The 16,556-nt window shown below is 42.2% G+C and overlaps 1 protein-coding gene across 4 annotated transcripts in view; it reads left to right on the top strand.

Annotated features, from left to right (window-relative positions):
• The window catches only part of CPEB4 (cytoplasmic polyadenylation element binding protein 4), a 102,686-nt gene that overhangs the window by 50,304 nt on the left and 35,826 nt on the right, over window positions 1-16,556 (top strand). The window contains exon 1 of one of the 4 annotated variants that reach the window (XM_019506401.1): window positions 5,046-5,101. The exons of the other annotated variants lie outside the window; for them this stretch is intronic. Within the exon in view, the coding sequence (XP_019361946.1) occupies window positions 5,068-5,101 (34 nt within the window). The 5' untranslated portion in view covers window positions 5,046-5,067. Of the gene's footprint in view, window positions 1-5,045; window positions 5,102-16,556 lie in introns of those variants that run through there. 4 annotated transcript variants of the gene reach the window in all.

Raw genomic sequence — 16,556 nt, 5'->3', positions numbered from 1 at the left:
GGCATCAAATCTCCCATGTTGTGGGATCCAGTCGACAGATAGGCCCCTCCATGCTTCTCAGGAGGGAGTCGCCCATAATGACCTGGTGTCTCTTCCTCCAGCTGCTCAGTTGTTGTTCAGCCTGCCTGCTCTTTGTTGTGGATGTCTTCCCCTGTGGCTTCCTCTGCTGCATCATCCTCCAGTGCTGCCAGGGTTTTGTATCTGTTCCCCAGTTGTGTTGGGGAAGCAGTCACAGCCGCACGCTGTCTAGCTCTGGAGGTGACTGGCTTCCATTCAGCTGTCCTGGGACTCTCCCGTGATGTCTCTGTGCTGGGTGCTTGATCCTGCAAAGAATGAAAGTATCCATCAATCTCATCCTCTGCAGCTCTGATCCCCCGCAGCCTGCTCACCTCTGCCTGGAGTTCCCTCACCTGCCATTCCACCGCCTCAATCTGGGCACATGTGGGACAGGCAAGGGAACCCCCAGCCCCCACGCTACCCCCAGGCCTCAGAGGTCCTGGCAGGCAACCCCTGCAGATGGGAGGCCAGGGCACTGCCGACCCATCCAAGGGGCCTGTCTGGGTGGAGGCCTCACAGAGCAGCAGGGCAGGGTCCCTGGCTGTGCTCTGTGTCATCACTCCCATAGTAGCCCCCCCTCCTTGTTCACTTATCTGAAGTCTGCCTGAGGCTCCCGTGTACTCCTACACGGTATGTACTCCTGCCCGTGAATTGGACTGGGAACTGCCTGCAAACTGCTCCCCTGTTGGCAGTCCCTGTTCCCTGGTCACAGGCTTTTAGTACTTAGAATTTTAGCATTCCCAAAATACTAAATTTGGGAAATTTAGTACAGAAGACCTTATTCCTGGGTGAGACTTGTAGAGGAACCGTATTTATTGAACTTCTCGTTACACTCTGGCATATACAGCTATTTTTGGGGCCTAGGGGAGTGTCTGAAAATGGGAGGAAACTAGTGAAAGCATCAGTTTGCAGATACTGACCGGTCTCCTAGTACAAATGTTTAAAATGAGGTTGTCCTGGTGCAAATGAGACACATGATCATCCCAGGCCTATGGCTGCCAAATGATTAAGACTATAGTTTGGATTTAGATGGGTGTGTACCTTTGGCATCTTTGATACAAAAACCTGGTTATTAATTTTTTTTAGGGGGGGAAGTGGGAGGGGTGTTTTGTTTGTTACATAGATTTCATAGACATTAGGGCTGGAAGGGACCTTGGAAGATCATCGAGTCCAGCTTTGTTGTACAAAGCGATGTTAGACTTAATGGTTAGAAGCAGCTGTCCCCTGGACTTACTCTGGGAGCTAGAAACTATCCTTCCAAGGCTCAGAGGGTATCCAGACCCTTGCTTTGTGTGGTGTTCTACGCCATGCAATATGGCTTCCCGACCACATACCTTTTGTATTGTACAGCAGTGTGCACTAAAAGGCTGGCACACTACAACCTCCAATTTTGTTTATGAACAAGCAGAACGACCAGTTCACTCTGAGCCTCTTCTTGCCTGAACAGTTTGTGAAAAGATGACTCATTTGAAACATAAGTAGATCAAGCTTAATACTTGCAAATGAACTACTTCATAATTGTTGCGCTGGGACAGCTGGATCAAACTCTGATTGCAAAGTGTTGGTGGATTACTGTATTAAATGATGGCTGCACATGGTAAATTGTGGAGTCCTTGAACTCATACTTTTGCATAGTCATGGAGAGCCCTGTGGGATCTTCAAGTTGAGTTGAGAACTGAATAGAGATTACAACCAGTTGAAACATTTCTAAAATGTATGGGAATCTAGTAGAGCTAAGTTATGTTCTAAAATAAATGAAGTAGGACTTATGCTAAGCTGGGTTCCCCTACCTCAGCTCTGCCAGGTTGTATGAACTCTTATTTGGCAATCAGAAGCTGCCTGTCCTATAATTATCCATTGCTTTAATGAAGTTAGGGGGCTAGAACAAGGTTCCTTTTTGTGACAGATCACGCGATCTCTCACCAGGTGTAGCTAAACTCTCAGTCCCTTGCTTTCTTGCTTCGCAAGCTTTTATTCTACTTGCTTTATTTTTACATCACACTCATTTTTATTCTGTATGTGCATGCACTCACTTCTCATCCCTCTTACATGTTTTATTGGATTTTTCCTGTAGCCCAAATGTAGCTTTGCTGCTTCTAGTATCCAAACTATTTGGACTGTTTCTATATACTTCATATAAGATGGATAGTTCAGGAAGACTTTAAATTCTGACACTAAATTAATATACTGGCTGCTTCTGATCCTCCTATGAAGATGGCAGGCAGGTTGGCGCAGCCCACATATGGACTACTCAGAGATGCAGGATCAGGACAGACTGCTGTTACAGCCTTCCCTAAATTGGCCCTGCCTAAATTTCCTTGGAGGAAAAACAGAAGGCCTCCATGTGTAGCTGCAGTAGAATTTGGTTGTTCCGGCTCAACATTAGATCTGCATGGAAGAGACATGTAACACGATGCAGCTTGGCTTTGCTATGAATAATTTTAGCTAGAAAAATCAATGATGTGTCAAATTCCCTCTGAAAAATATCAGAGCTGACTAGGCCTGGGAAGGGGGGGTTGGGGTGGAATGAATGTCACTGGGTTTTCCTAAAAGAAAACAAGAAAACAGAACCTCCTTTTCCGGCTTCTGAGCCTACAGTGTTTACCGATTGCAAAAAATTCCCATGGAAGAAAGTATCTTTGCTTGTTCAATGCTCACTTCCCCCCCCCGAGCTGCCTGGGTGATACCAAGTCCTGTGCAATGCAGGTGAGAGGGCATTTTAAATACACAGAGAAGTGGAGAAGTCCTTGTAAGTTTTGCTATATACTGAAATATGGGTAACATAGTCACTCTGGCAGCCAAGTTTAGTTTCTGTGGACAGGATCTGCCTAGGAGGGCAGGAAGCAGAAAGAAAAAAGCCTATGAGTCCCCCCTGCAGGGACTACTCTGATGGAATGACCCAAATACTGTTGCTCTCCCTGCCTCTCCTCGTCTTCTTGCTGCTATTTTCTTAAGTGCCTGCAGCAGAAGCTGCAGCCCTGTGTGTGCATGAAGGTTTTCCAGCACAAGGTAACTTCTGGGGGAGGCTGAGGTTGGGGCTGGGGAGGGAACAGTAGTGCTTGCGCTGTGGTTTCTCGCATGGTTACTGGTCTTTGGGATGCATCATTACTAAACTAGCAGTTCTTCTGCCTTATTCTCAAGCGGCTGCAAATTGAAAAGATTCCCCCTGGAAATGGGGTGGGAGCCTCTTCATTAGTTTATACAGAAATAGATCACTGCAGCCCTGCTTGAGGCTCCTTTGAGTCTTTGTTTAATGGCTGCAGTTTGTTTTCTACTTCCTGGTAGCATGCTGGAGTCTGGACTGCTGTTTACGTCAGTTGCTGTGATGCAAGTAGTGAGCAAAAATGGAGACTGGAAAAATGGCTGTACTGTATGCTTGAGGCCACATGCAGGCCCCATCAGCCTTTTGCATAATTAAGATGCTTGACTTATAACGTACATGTAAAACTGGCGCGCACACAAAACTGGCATACTTCACAATCAGATACTTAGGGAAGAAGAGAGATCGTGAAAACTCTCAAAAGGCTTCGAATCTGTTTAAGAGCTAGTTTCCCCATATTCTAATCAGGGCTTAAAAAATCATTTTAAAGATAAAATTGAAATATAATTGAAATGTTGTGATGAATGACTTTTTGGCCAGCCCTATACTATACATTTGTGGCCTTAGGAAAACAAAAGGACAACATTTGCTTTAATTTAGAATTGTGTAACTTTGGAACAAGTGGAGTTTGTGTGGGTGTAATCCAAATGTATCCCTTAATCTAGAAAAGAAATATGAACTAGAAATTTCCAGTTACCCCAAGAAACTCCATTGTGTAAGACTTAGTTCAGGATTTACTAGACTGAGGTTTGGGAGTGGGAGGAGGAGGATGGTGGTGGAACTGGTATCTTTTAAGCTTTGGGTTACCTAACTTGAGATAAAGTAAATTAAACTTAATTTTTCAGAAAATGCTGACTGAGCCTTACCATATGAAAACTGAAGCTCTTCATTCATTTTTTAAAGAATACCCATCTCAGTGATATCTGAGCCTTCTTTCCACAGTTTTGCTTCCTGACCCCAAGACCATTATAAAAATCCCAGGCATTTGACACTTAAGACATTATCTTTATGATTAAAATTGGTTTGCAAGTTAGCTAATATTTAGGCCGCTTGTACGTGTCCTTGTTCGTATTCTAATTGGAACGCAGCAGTGTTGGCTCACCCTCAGGTGTATTTAGCCCCGGGTGCATTTTAAAATGGCCACAGGGGTGTTTTATCTAAACCTTGTTGAATGAGTTCAGATGATGTGTTCTGCAGCCATTTTAAAACACGCAGGGGCTTAATACGTGTGACGGTGGGCCATTTTAATTAGAGTGGCTGTCCAGGAACAGCTCTAATTAAAATGTCCCTCCCCCCCCTTGAGCATGGGTGTGAGCAGACTTAGAGACTACTGTAATGTAGTCCAAATCAAAATGATTTGAAAATGAACCAGTTATTGTTTTATTTTTTAAATTCCTAGTTATAAGAGGTAAATTGCCGTGTATGCTAAATTAATTCCTTAATATATGTCAGTACTGAACTTAGGTTTTAGGGTACAGTAAGTCTCTTAGAAGGAAGTGTTAATCTGAGAGTTTTTGGCCTTTGTCCATATGTTGACATTCTGGCTTAGTTTAGGACCACATTTGGAGTTTTGGTCTGGCTTGTGCCAAGTGCATGTCAGAACGAAATTAAGGTTGACAAGTAAAGGAAGATAATTATGTCTGGCAGCATTTGCTGTGGTATTTTTAATTAAAAATACTTAATTTCAAGCTTTCATTCCTCTAAAAATGCAGATGTTGAAGAGTTCTTGAAAATGCAAACCTCAAACCAACCAGAGATTCAGTCTCATGGCAAAGTGTCAGTAAACATTACTTAAGCATTTGTTAACTTCCTACTCTAGGATATTGAGAATGCATGGAATTATCCACCTGAGCAAGAATAAGACCTGCATTTATGCTATTTGACCTAAAACTTAAGGATCATCCAGTCCCATGCTTCAGGGCATGAACAGGCTGCCATTTAAGGGTAAGAAATTCGTTCCCACACTGCTGTGGAACAGTAAAATTTGCCCGGGGCATTAAAGGCCTGGCTCTCATTGAAGTCAATGCAGAAGGTTCCTATTAACTTGCCTGGAGGTTCTTGTCATCTGAGATTATTTAACCCTTCTCTGAAGCATCTCTAATAGCTGCCATTTTTTCCAGTGTACTGGGTGAAATGTAATGCATTCCATTGTTTGGTTCAGGTATGATAGTTTTTCCTATTAATGCAAAATCTCCAGGTGGTCTAGCAATCCTAGGCCTTCATGTGTATTTCATCAACCTAAACTTCCAGTCTATCTAAAATATTCTTTCTAAGCTCACGATACTCAGAAATGGTATTAATACTAAATAAGTGGTTTGATTTCCTCCTTGTCTCCCCGCTACCCTCTCCCCCCTCCTCTTTCCCCCAGATATGTCAAATACCCAACATGTGCCAATGAAGTCAGTGGAAGTAATGTTGAAAATCTTGTCTGGGATCGTGTCAGGTGTCTTTACTGTATTAGGTTAAATCCACACTTCCCTTTTTCTTGAAGGCTTCATATAATTTTCTTGCCTATAGGTTGCCTAACTTCCTTGAGAGTCTTTGCCCCTTCTGGGTTATCTTTCAATCAGTCAACCTTAAGCAGCACCCTGAGTATTATTTGACATGTTTTCCTCCCTGCTTTCAAACCCCCTCCCCTATTTTGCAATTATTTCTGGTTGCCTTTTTTCTTGTAGGATCAGCTTTTTCTCTTAGATTGGAAGCTCTTCAAGGAAGGGGTTGATTTGCTTTCTACTTTTTAACTTGCTCTGTGCTGCAGAAAAGGTAGTAAGGACAGAAGGGCAAGAATGCAGTGTGCATTAGCAGCATATATAAAAGGAACCAGGGTCTACATTACCTAAAGAGGAGGCCTCTGTGCTCCTCTTGATTGCAGGAGTGCAGTTCTCTTGAGGAGATGTTGTAGATATCCACTTCAGAACAACAGAGTTCAGGCTGGTTACATTACAGGCGTGATACATGCTGGTTCTATGATCTGGACTATTTCTGTACACGTAGATGCACCTTCAACTATTTGTTTCCTGACTGGAACGTGAAGTTGCCCAAGTTGCACAAAGTATTCTCATACCGGCACAAATGTAGCCCTGTAATACGGGGTTGTTTCTTGGCTTCTAGGATGGTAGCAAGAGTGCTCTGTCAAATCATTTGTAGTTTCTCCAAACAGCTGATTAAAATATGGGTAGCTGTCTTCACAGTGGTCATAAGGGCTTCTGGACACTTTTCATCCTCTGCACAGTTTGTCTTTTTTTCCACTGTGTGATCACATAATTAAAGGCAGCATCATAATGGATAGACACAAAGGTCAAATTAAGGTTGTGCAAGGAAGCGTAAAAGCTGGCATTGCTAACTTTGCTTGACTTTGCAAACTAAATCTTTTAAAGATGTTAATTTCTGGCGGTCCTAAAAGGAAAAAAGATGAAAACAAGTTTTAAACACTGAGTAACAGTGCTTAGAACAGAAATAGTGATTCAGAAACATGATGTCACAATATGTATTGACTGAATTCCTTTCCTGTTGAGATGCTTGCTTTTACTGTGAATTCTCTTTCCTACTAGGAAAATGCACTTACGCATTCCTAAAAATATTTGTATAGCTCTGTTTTTGCTGTATTTTGGTTGTCAGGGTTTAAGAACTCCAAACATTTTTAAATTGATAAATAGTTTTTGTGCCATCTCTGTCAACTTTTTTATATTGAATACATGCAAAACTCTCCCATCATTTGTAAGTTTAAAAAGAAAGTCTAGCCCTGCCTTGGTGAGATTGAGACCGCATACTACTTAAATTTGGCAGCATGTACATGACTCAGCCAATGGCAAAAGCTCGTTCAGTTTCTTTCCACAGCTTCATTTGCCTCTAAAAACATAATGCAAACTAATTCTGATTGCGTATCGAGATGGGCCCAAATAGGTTGCGTGTAAAGAGTGACTGCTCACCACATTTAAATTTGACAGGTTGGTTTATTTATTTAAAGTCCCTTGAAAGACTTCAGAAGACTAGCATTTAAGTGTTGAGGAACAAGCTTTATCATTGACTTTAGCTGGAAGTGAAGATAATTTTGAGGAGAGCAATCTAAACACACTTATTTAATGTATTTATATTTTATCTTCGTAGCATGGGTGCCGTAAACAGTAAAATAAACCAAGATTGATTGGTTTGAATTCTTTTTTCTTGTTCTCTCTTTTTTTTTTTCTCTCTTTCTTTCTTTTTTTCTTCTTTGTTTAAATCTACCACTGATGGCCTTACTTGCAGATGTGTGGAGCACTTGCAGCTCTAGCTGAAGTCATTGGAAGCTGCAGATGTTCAGTTTTAGATATCAGGCTAAATTCTATTTACAGTGAGAGAGGGTAAATTTGACTCTTGGAACAAAGGAAACTTCTGTTGCCAAATACAGTGACAGCATTTAAAACACTGTCAAGTAATATCTGTTGTAGGAGAGGTTAAAAGGCACCTCTTTGGGTGGGTACTGCTCTGTGACGGGGAAATACTTGCAACTTGCCAGGAAAAGCACTCAACAGGATGTTGTGATCGGCCTCACTAGGATTAAGCTTTTACCAAAAGTCTAATAAATGCCATTCAGAACGTAGGCAGTGCATAGAGAGAATCCGTGTTTATGATACTGTTGTGTGTAGAAGGAAGTGTGTGTGAGGCAGGCAGTTTCCATATGAATTAATGCGTGTAAAATAGCAGCCCTCTTATCTGTACCCGTTATTGTGAAAATGAGAAATGGGGAAGCTTTTGCTGCAAAGAGCTGAGTATTTGATATTAGCTTTGCTTGTACTGCCGTTTCCTTGTTGCTTTGGGAGTGAAGCAAGAGGATGCTTAAAAAAGGAACAAAGACTTCATGTAATATTCCAAATGGACATATGATAATTCTTTTCACAGGCAACAATAAGTTACTTTGAACCTATTGTTGTCCATAAAATGCCATACTTGTTTAAATCCTGCAGCCTGCTAGTACATGCTGATGTAAATCCAGCTCTTGCCATGAATCATGTGCAGGAACTGCACTTCCAGTTATTCATTAAAGCAAGGGAAGAGTACAGCCTGCCTCTCTTTAAATTGTTTAGCGGTTGGTATAGGAAGAGACCAGCATCTGCTTGAGGGGAAATGCTCCACATAAAGACACTAAGAACAGTGAACGTAATCGTGGTCTATGAATGCAAGGTTTGTGAAGAAGCTTCACAGTTTCTTCAGATGTCTTCCCTTTCTTCCTCCCCAAAAGCTAAGTACAGGTTCAAATAATGCCTTGCCAAAAGTATTTGGCCAAGAGGGCTAGAGTGTGTGAGCTCCTTGTTTTTTCTCTCTTGCCAGGAAGTCCATCCATTCCACACAGAAATTACTTTAAAATGACTTTACAGTTATATAGGTTTATGACCTATACCTATATCCTTTGGGCTTCAGGAGTGAAGCAAGAGGATGCCTAAAAAAGGAACAAAGACCTCACATAACATTCCAGACTGCCATTTCAGCCACTTTTTACTCCATTTACATTCAGGATCAAATAGCACCTTGCCATTAAGTGCTAGCTTATCACATAGAGAATCACCAAAGAAATGCATCTTGGATCTGCTTAACATTGGTGCCTTACTTCAGTCAATCAGAATAGCTAATATATGTGGAATTGTGAAACAACAATCTACTGAATTACCCGAATCCAAAACTACTTTAAATGTGAGATGATACCTCCCCGCTAGTAATTAGCTTCCATACATGGAAAATATATACTGTTGTTATAACTTTCCATGTATAGAATCTAATTAATGAAGGGTTGTCTTGAATTTACCCCGTGCACAGCTGCAGAGGGGGTAGGCAGTGGGGGGTGGGGGGGGAGAGCAAGTGCCTGCCCCCTCTACCCCTGTGGTGCCACTCCTTCCTCTCTCTCTCCCCACCAGCAGCTCTTGGCATCCTTGACCCCCCTGCTGCTACTGTCAGGTGTGGCTTTGGTCCCTTTCTGGCCTGGGTCACAGAGCACAGGGTAGCTCTGACCCTGAGCTAGCCCCGTAGCAGCTCTTGTGCTGCTGCCTCTACAATTGGTGAGGGGGGAGGCGGTTGCTCCAGCTTCAGTTCCAGCCTTGAGCCCGGGTTGGGTTTGGAGTCAGAGTTGCGGCAGCTGTGCATCTTATATTCTAGTCCAAGACAAGGGCCTTCCCCCCCATGTTGAATGGGGGCAGGGGAACAACCTTGTTTTGGATTTGAGTAGATGTGGTATATTGTGTGGTGTATAGATTCACTAATGGGAGTACAGTTCTGAAGTGGTTTCAAGTGCACTCCTTAGTTTACAGCAGAAAGCTTTCCCCTAAGTTTGACCAGGATTTGGTTCATTGTCGTGTGTAGTTGAGAAGTGACTACAGTGTGTCCAGGATCAGTTTTTGTGGGCTTAGTCCATAAAATGGTGCTGTGGTTGCATGAAGCAGGATGTCATAATGTCCCTGATGGCAGGAGTATAAAAGAGGATGAGTCTTTCTGCCTGGATAAATAGTGTGCTGAAACAGCAGCATGCAATCTTTTAATTATTGAGAAACTGTTATGCATTGGCAGTTTAAAGCCCTAAAAAGTGAGCTACTCCTTTCAGCTTTACCAGAACTTTCGTAATTAATATTAAATGATAGGTATCCATTCTCTGAGAGCTTTACCTTCAAATTTGTGCACATAAAATGCCCTGTATGATCGAACCTGTCCATTAGAGAATATTATGCCATCAGTCTGCTATGATCAGTTGGCCTCTTTTTCTTTACCCCGTGAAACCAGTCAAATTCAGCGCAGGTATATTGGTAGAAATCATTGCGCATCAGTGTGGATGTCTTCAAAAGATTCAGTGCTGAAAGTCTGTGTTGAAGTTTTCCTCAGCAGTGTTTAGGAGAGAGAGGAGGTTGCTTAATGTCAAAATAAAAAAATTAACTGTAGTGTATTGCTAGCTTTGAATGTAAAATAAATTATCCTAATCAGACTTGCAGCCTTGTATTGTAAGAGTTCAGTAAAGTCCTGGTCTTTTTATTCATGGCCACAGCATAGAAGTGAAACAGGGTAACCAGTTCTCTCTGGCCCTTCAAGGTACTAAGGCATAGTGTGAGTAGTTGTTAAAACTGGGTGCATCTCTTCACTGCAGAGTTGACTTATTAGCTCCTCAGTAAAGTGTCACTGTCTACACGTGAGCCCCTATAAGGGTGCAGTAAATTTAATTAGCTCGACTGTAAAAGAGTATTGTTTGGGACAAGTATTATCCTATGGTGGATTTATATAGTGCACTGAAACGTGTAGACGGTGACTGGGGCTGGCTGGTGCATGAGGATGCTACAGTGCGGGGGTTGCCTGCCAGCTAGTCCCGCACTGTAGCACCTTTGTGTCCAAGCTAGCCCCTCAGCAGCCTGTTGAGCCAGGGCAGAGCAGCTTCAGACTGGCAGGCTGAGCCCCTGTGTTCCCCTTCCAACTGTGGCTGCTCTGCCATAGCTCAACATGCTGTGGTCTTAGGTGCACATGTAAATGCTGCTTCTGGGAGCAATAAACTCTGGCACCAGACTGCCCCGGAGTTTGTTGCGTCTCACTAATTGCATGTGTAGATGCACCCACTGTTCTCCTGCTTATCAGCATTGTCAGAAGCTTAGCAAGTTTTTAGAAATGGTTGTTACAGACAGGCCAATGTACCACATTTTACAGGTGTGAGGAGTCTGGATAAAACCTGGAAGCTTTTTTTTACTAGAACGTTCATGCAGGTTCAGTTGCATGGAACCATAGGCTCGTTTGAGCATGTGTATCTCCAAGACCCAAAGTGTGTGACGCTTGAAAAGATTCACTACAGATGATGAAGTTAAATCGAATGGGGTTCATATCTTAGCCATATATACAGTTCTCTTTAATCTTTCTCATGTTCCAGCATTTGATCTGGCTTCCATAAATAAGCACTGAGTATTAGATGAGCAAGTGTCAGATGTGTGCTGTGCTAGTATAACCTTTTCCAGTAATGCTAAGTAGATGGACTTGGTTTTCCTACTCGCTGGCAACTAAATGCTTGATGAATAGTAGCCATTTTCCAACCTATTTGTTCCAGTTTACCTTAGTTTTATACTGCAAGTTTTTAATCTCAAGCATGGTTGCTTTCCCCTGGACAGGTCTGGGAGAATCATTTTTAAAATTTGGGATACAGCCTTTCACATTAGGAGATTTCGTACCCATTTATTTCTTTCAAACTTCCAGCATGTGACCTCTCATTTCCTTTTCAGTTTATGAATGGCTAGTGTTGTCTGAAAAGCAGCCTGTGTGTTACTGTAGACTTATCTAATTAGTTAGCGTGCAACTTTCCATGGGAAAAATATCCAGTAATGTCTTAATCTGCAGACCTGCCAAAGCAGGGTGTTGGCTGTAGCCACAGGGATTTTTATATTACATTGTGTTCCTCCTAAAATAGCTGAAAGGGAAAAAATGTTGCAGCATGCTTGTTTTGGATTTTAGGATTCTGCAAGATTGATTGCAGTATATCTGAAAGGCAGTTGTGTTGTTTATGCTGAGTCAAATGAACTGTACTTTTGGGGTTTATGGCATGTTTGACATTACATTTAATATATGCATGGATACCTCCTGTAGGTGTCAGTGGGTTTTCAGATGCTGTTTGAATTTTATGCTAGCATTTACCTTGCTAGATTGACTCTTTTTTCCATACTACTAAGAGGGAAGTCTGTCATGTAATGTGTCCTATATTTTCCCTCTTAATTATGTTGTGGCTTTACTTTCTTTTCAGACTAATTCTTTTAGGCTTTCAGTTAATACTGGGTAGATGTAGTACTTCCTAGCTTGCTTTTGGCTTTGAGATAGGCTAGTCTGATGGACCACCCATTTCCATGGATATGGTTCTTTTTGCTTGGATATGAAGAATCCTTTTTGCTCACTGTACAGAAAGAGCAGGATCATTTCCCTGATTTTGATTCCCTGAAGTGCTGTGGTAGCAAATTTGTCTCCTTCTTGTAAAACTCTTGAATGTGAATATGAATGGTTCTTAGTAATAAACAAATGCGATATTCTCATCTGATTCATGCTTGCTGTTTCCCAAGCCAGCTTGGAGTGAGTCTCCAGGGCCACACCTGTTAACATAAAACCCATTGTTTTCAGTGATGCTGCAGCAGATAGAATGCATTCAGAGAGCAAAACAGGCATTCACAGTATATCCTGATCGGCTGCATTCATTACATCCTGACGCATTAAAAGGCTATTGTTTTCAGTATCTACAGCAAAATACCACTGAAAAGGATATATACCTGTCTTTCACACTAGCATCTGTGCTAATTATCTATTCCTGATTGTGTATGGTGAAGGGAGCTCTTGGTTTTAAATTGTACGCAATTGTGGTGTTTTGTTTAAAAATACACATGCACACCTATTCCTACATATATGAAGGACTGAGACAGGAATTTTCAGCCCATGTGTGCAGTGTTTTCAAAATGCATGCTCACTGCTTTTATTAGAGGAGTTTGAGTGATCTGAATGTTCCAGTAATGGATTGGACAAATTTCTAACCAGCAAAAAAATACTTTTCCTGTCCTCTCCAAAGCATTTACATATAATTTCAGATTCTATAATTTACATGTAACACTGTCCTTGTATTCAGCCCTTGAGTTCTAGAAGCAAACTTCTTTTCAGGACAGGACAGCTGATGTGAAGGAAAATGGTGCTCTGAATATTCAGAAGTGTGGGAAGCCTGTTGGTAACAGTGGCTGGTACTTGAACTTTCAGGGTTTTTTTGTACTGCTAATTTTGTTGTGAGTCAATTATTCTTAACCCCCTCCACCCTCCCACCCCAACCTCTAGGAAAATAAAAAAGACCTTGGCAGTGGGTTTTTGAGCATATTACTCTTGTCCCATGGGAGACTATTTGTGAAGTCCTACTCTTGGTGTAAGATGCCATTTAACATGAGGAAAGTTGTGCAGGCACAATACCATGTTGTGCTATGCAGAGCTGACCATGCTATCTCTGAACAAGCTGGTACAGCTACTCCTCACTTAATGTTGTAGTTATGTTCTTGAAAAATGCGACTTTAAGTGAATCAGTTACGTCATAGTAGTTCTGTATTAGCAGGCGGTGGCCAAACTGAACATTGCATGACTTTAAATGAGTATGTTCTCTAATAGAACAGGGATGTAATAGGATCTGGAAACAACTTCTAAGCAAAGTGGTGCTGGCTCCTATCCTGGGGGTCTTTAAGACAAGGCTAGACAATCTCCTTGCTGGGGTCATGTGACCCCAGTACTCTTTCCTGCCATGGCAGGGGGTTGGACTTGATGATCTGCTCAGGTCCCTTCCGACCCTACTAATTATGAAACTATAATAACAGGACGATGTTAACCAGGACGATGTTAAGTGAGGAGTACCTGTATGTCTGAGTGACTCTGTGCACTGGGCAGAGATATCAGTTCAGGTTCCAGCACTGGTGCAGCCTGTGTTGGCCTACAAACTAGGCAAACTGCTCTGCTGACGTGGCTGTGTTTTCCGGTTCTGAAGCCTGCTTGGATATCTCAACGTGATGTTGCATTGTACTATGAAGACATGCTCTGAGTACCACCGTTTTTGTGTCTGAATCCAGTGGATCCAGTCTTGCAGCAATGAGCTACTGTGCAGTGTGGATGAGTGGCTGAATTTGGCTTTTAAATTGTAATCTTCCTTGTCTTCTAAGGAAAAGGAAAAAATATAAATGACAGTGAAATTCTAGAGGCAAGAATTCTTGTGTGTGAAATCTTTTATTGAACCAACTGTGCACATAGACAAGCTTTCAGGTATCACAGTGCCCTTCCTCAGGCTTCTGGGAGTGAAGTGGTTGGCTACATCTTTCTTTCTGAGACCTGAGTAAGGGTACTGTGATATTTTAAAGCTTGCCTGTGTCTACCCCGACCATGCAGTTGGTCCAATAAAAGATATTACTTGCAAGAATCCTTGCCTCTTGCATATTTCCTGGATTATCACAGCAACAGCGTCACCTCAACACTACCAATAAAATTCTAGTCACTTTAGCATGCATAAGTTGTTTGTTATCAGTCAAAGCCCAAGTCTATAACAAGACTTAAAAAGCTGCAGAAATAGGTTTTAGTTGTGAAACTAGTAAAACCGATTTTCTGCTGTTGCAGACAGTCAGGCACACAGTGAATTCTTGCTATCATAGCCTGCTTTATGGCCTGTTTTTAAAAAATACTGGATGTCCAACTTGCACATACATTTACTACAGTTCATGTTTTGGCCCGTGGTGGTCCCTTATGGCCCATGGTGGTCCCTTATGTGCACGATCACAAAAAGCACATGTACGGTTTTACACCTCATGTTTTAAAAGCAGGCCTTTACTGTCAGTATGGTGCTTTGCAGAAAAAAGTAGATAAATTCAGCTACTTAAATAGAATGTCCTTGAAGTTATACATCTTTCATATAACATAAAAAAATAGTACTTCACTTTTAGAAACAATCCTGTAAAATTTCAAAAGGCATTTACAAGTGCTTTACATTTTAAATAGAAATGAAACTGGCCAGCCAGTGCACAGGACCTTTAATATTGTCTTAAAACTTTGAAGAGGAGTAAGTGAAAAAATTAAGTGGATTAAACGTACAGTGTAACTTGCACTGTACAATGGGATTGGTGAGAGGGGATCAGCCATTTTAAGGTTTGATAGTAAGATGGTGTAATGCTGTCTCCTCTTCCGCATGTGGTGATTTTGAACTCTTGTGTTTATGTCCATGTCTCTAATATGTTTTAATGACTGCCAATAGTATATCTTCCCTCTCCCTTTCACTGGGTGATTCTGTTCCAGCTTTCAGCTATGAATGGTGCAACATGATTGATTGTCTTCTAGGGTCAGTTGCTGGGGGAGGAGCTTTGCCAACAAAATAAGCTCTACCTGCACAAATTACTAGAACTAATTGCTACTCAGAAGAGTGTGGAGGTGTTAAAAGTCTGATCATGTGTGATCCCTGACTTCTACTGGGCTAGCAGAATGATAGGGTTCAGTATATCTACAGACTCCATTGGGCTTAGCTCTGCCTTGGTTTCACTAGGACAGGGAAAAGTGGTGACATCTCTGAAATGGCATCTATTGTGGCTACAAAAAGGATAAATTGCTCCTAAATGGCCAGTCTGTGATCTTCCCTTCCATGAGAAGTAGGAGAATGTATGGCATCAATGTTAATAACTACCACCGGACATCTTGGTTAACTCCTTAGTGAAATAATTTGGCGGTTGACTGAACTCTTATTCATACCTTTGAAGCCAGTGTTCCAGGCTCCCTGCAGCCTCCTGATGACCTACCTGCATCTGGTGCTTTAAAGTAAACAATTCCTTCCTGAAGTCAGTAGGGCTTTGCGAAGCTTTGGTCCCTGATTCAATTTGATGGAGATCTTTTCTGATTCAGTGGCCGAATCTTTGAATCTGAATTGAATCAGAGGACCCCTTAATCTCTCCGAATCGAATTGGAACCCTCCAAGTCAATTCGGAAAGATTTGGTAATTCTGAAATAGACACAGCTTTAAATGTTTTTTCTAAATACCTCTGGGTAGCAGGGGCTTGTGAGTGTTTTGATATTGGGGCACATGGAGTGTCTCACAGAAGCATGGGGGGGCTCCCCAGCGCAGGAGACCCAGAAGTGGACAGAAGCATTTCCAGTCCACTGCTGGGTCTGCTGGGGAGCATGCAAGCCCCCCCCCGCCGCACCCCCGGCTTTGTAACTGGTGTCCCCTGGTCTGGGGGGGACATCCGGGGTCTCCCTGCGACTGATTTCCAAGCTGGGGGTGGCCGCGGGGAGGGGCCAGCACAGTCCCCGGCAGACCTGGAAGTGGACCAAAAGAAGTTCTGGTCCACTTCCGGGTTTTCTGCTGAGCATGTGCAGGATCCCCCCGCACTCTTGGGGGACACTCTGTGTGCCCCAGCTTCACAGCCATCACAAGCTGTGTCTGCTACCTCAAGCTTTAAAGCTGTTTTTGTCTGAATTTGAATTGCTGATTCGATGAATCAGCATCGAATCTTCAGATTCAGCCGAATTGAGTCGGGGACAGTGACCCAAATCAACGAATTGAATCACTGTCCCTGAATCGAATAGGGCCTGCTTTGCACACCCCTAGAAGTCAGGTGGAGACTCACTTATTTATTTTATAGGAGTTAGCTTCTGGAAAACAAGACAATAACTTCAGAGAGATGTTCATATAGGGGACTGTATCAGTGATTTCAGGACCCTGGTTGGCATGTTCTACATAATAAATGTTGTCTTATTCAATTGTTTATTCTTATTTACTTATTATAAAAAGAAATTGTTGGACATCATTTGCAAACCTTTTTGCATTCCTAGTTACTATTTCCAGATTCCCCTAATCCTGCCACAGCAGCATTCAGAGTTTCTGAGCGTCTTCAGGGTGGCAAGTGTTTTGATTTGTCACTTTATTTCT

Source organism: Gavialis gangeticus, unplaced genomic scaffold, assembly GCF_001723915.1.
Source record: "Gavialis gangeticus isolate Ggan-Ray unplaced genomic scaffold, GavGan_comp1, whole genome shotgun sequence".
Classification (NCBI taxonomy): Eukaryota; Metazoa; Chordata; order Crocodylia; family Gavialidae; genus Gavialis; species Gavialis gangeticus.
This window is presented reverse-complemented; position numbering and strand designations above follow the sequence as displayed.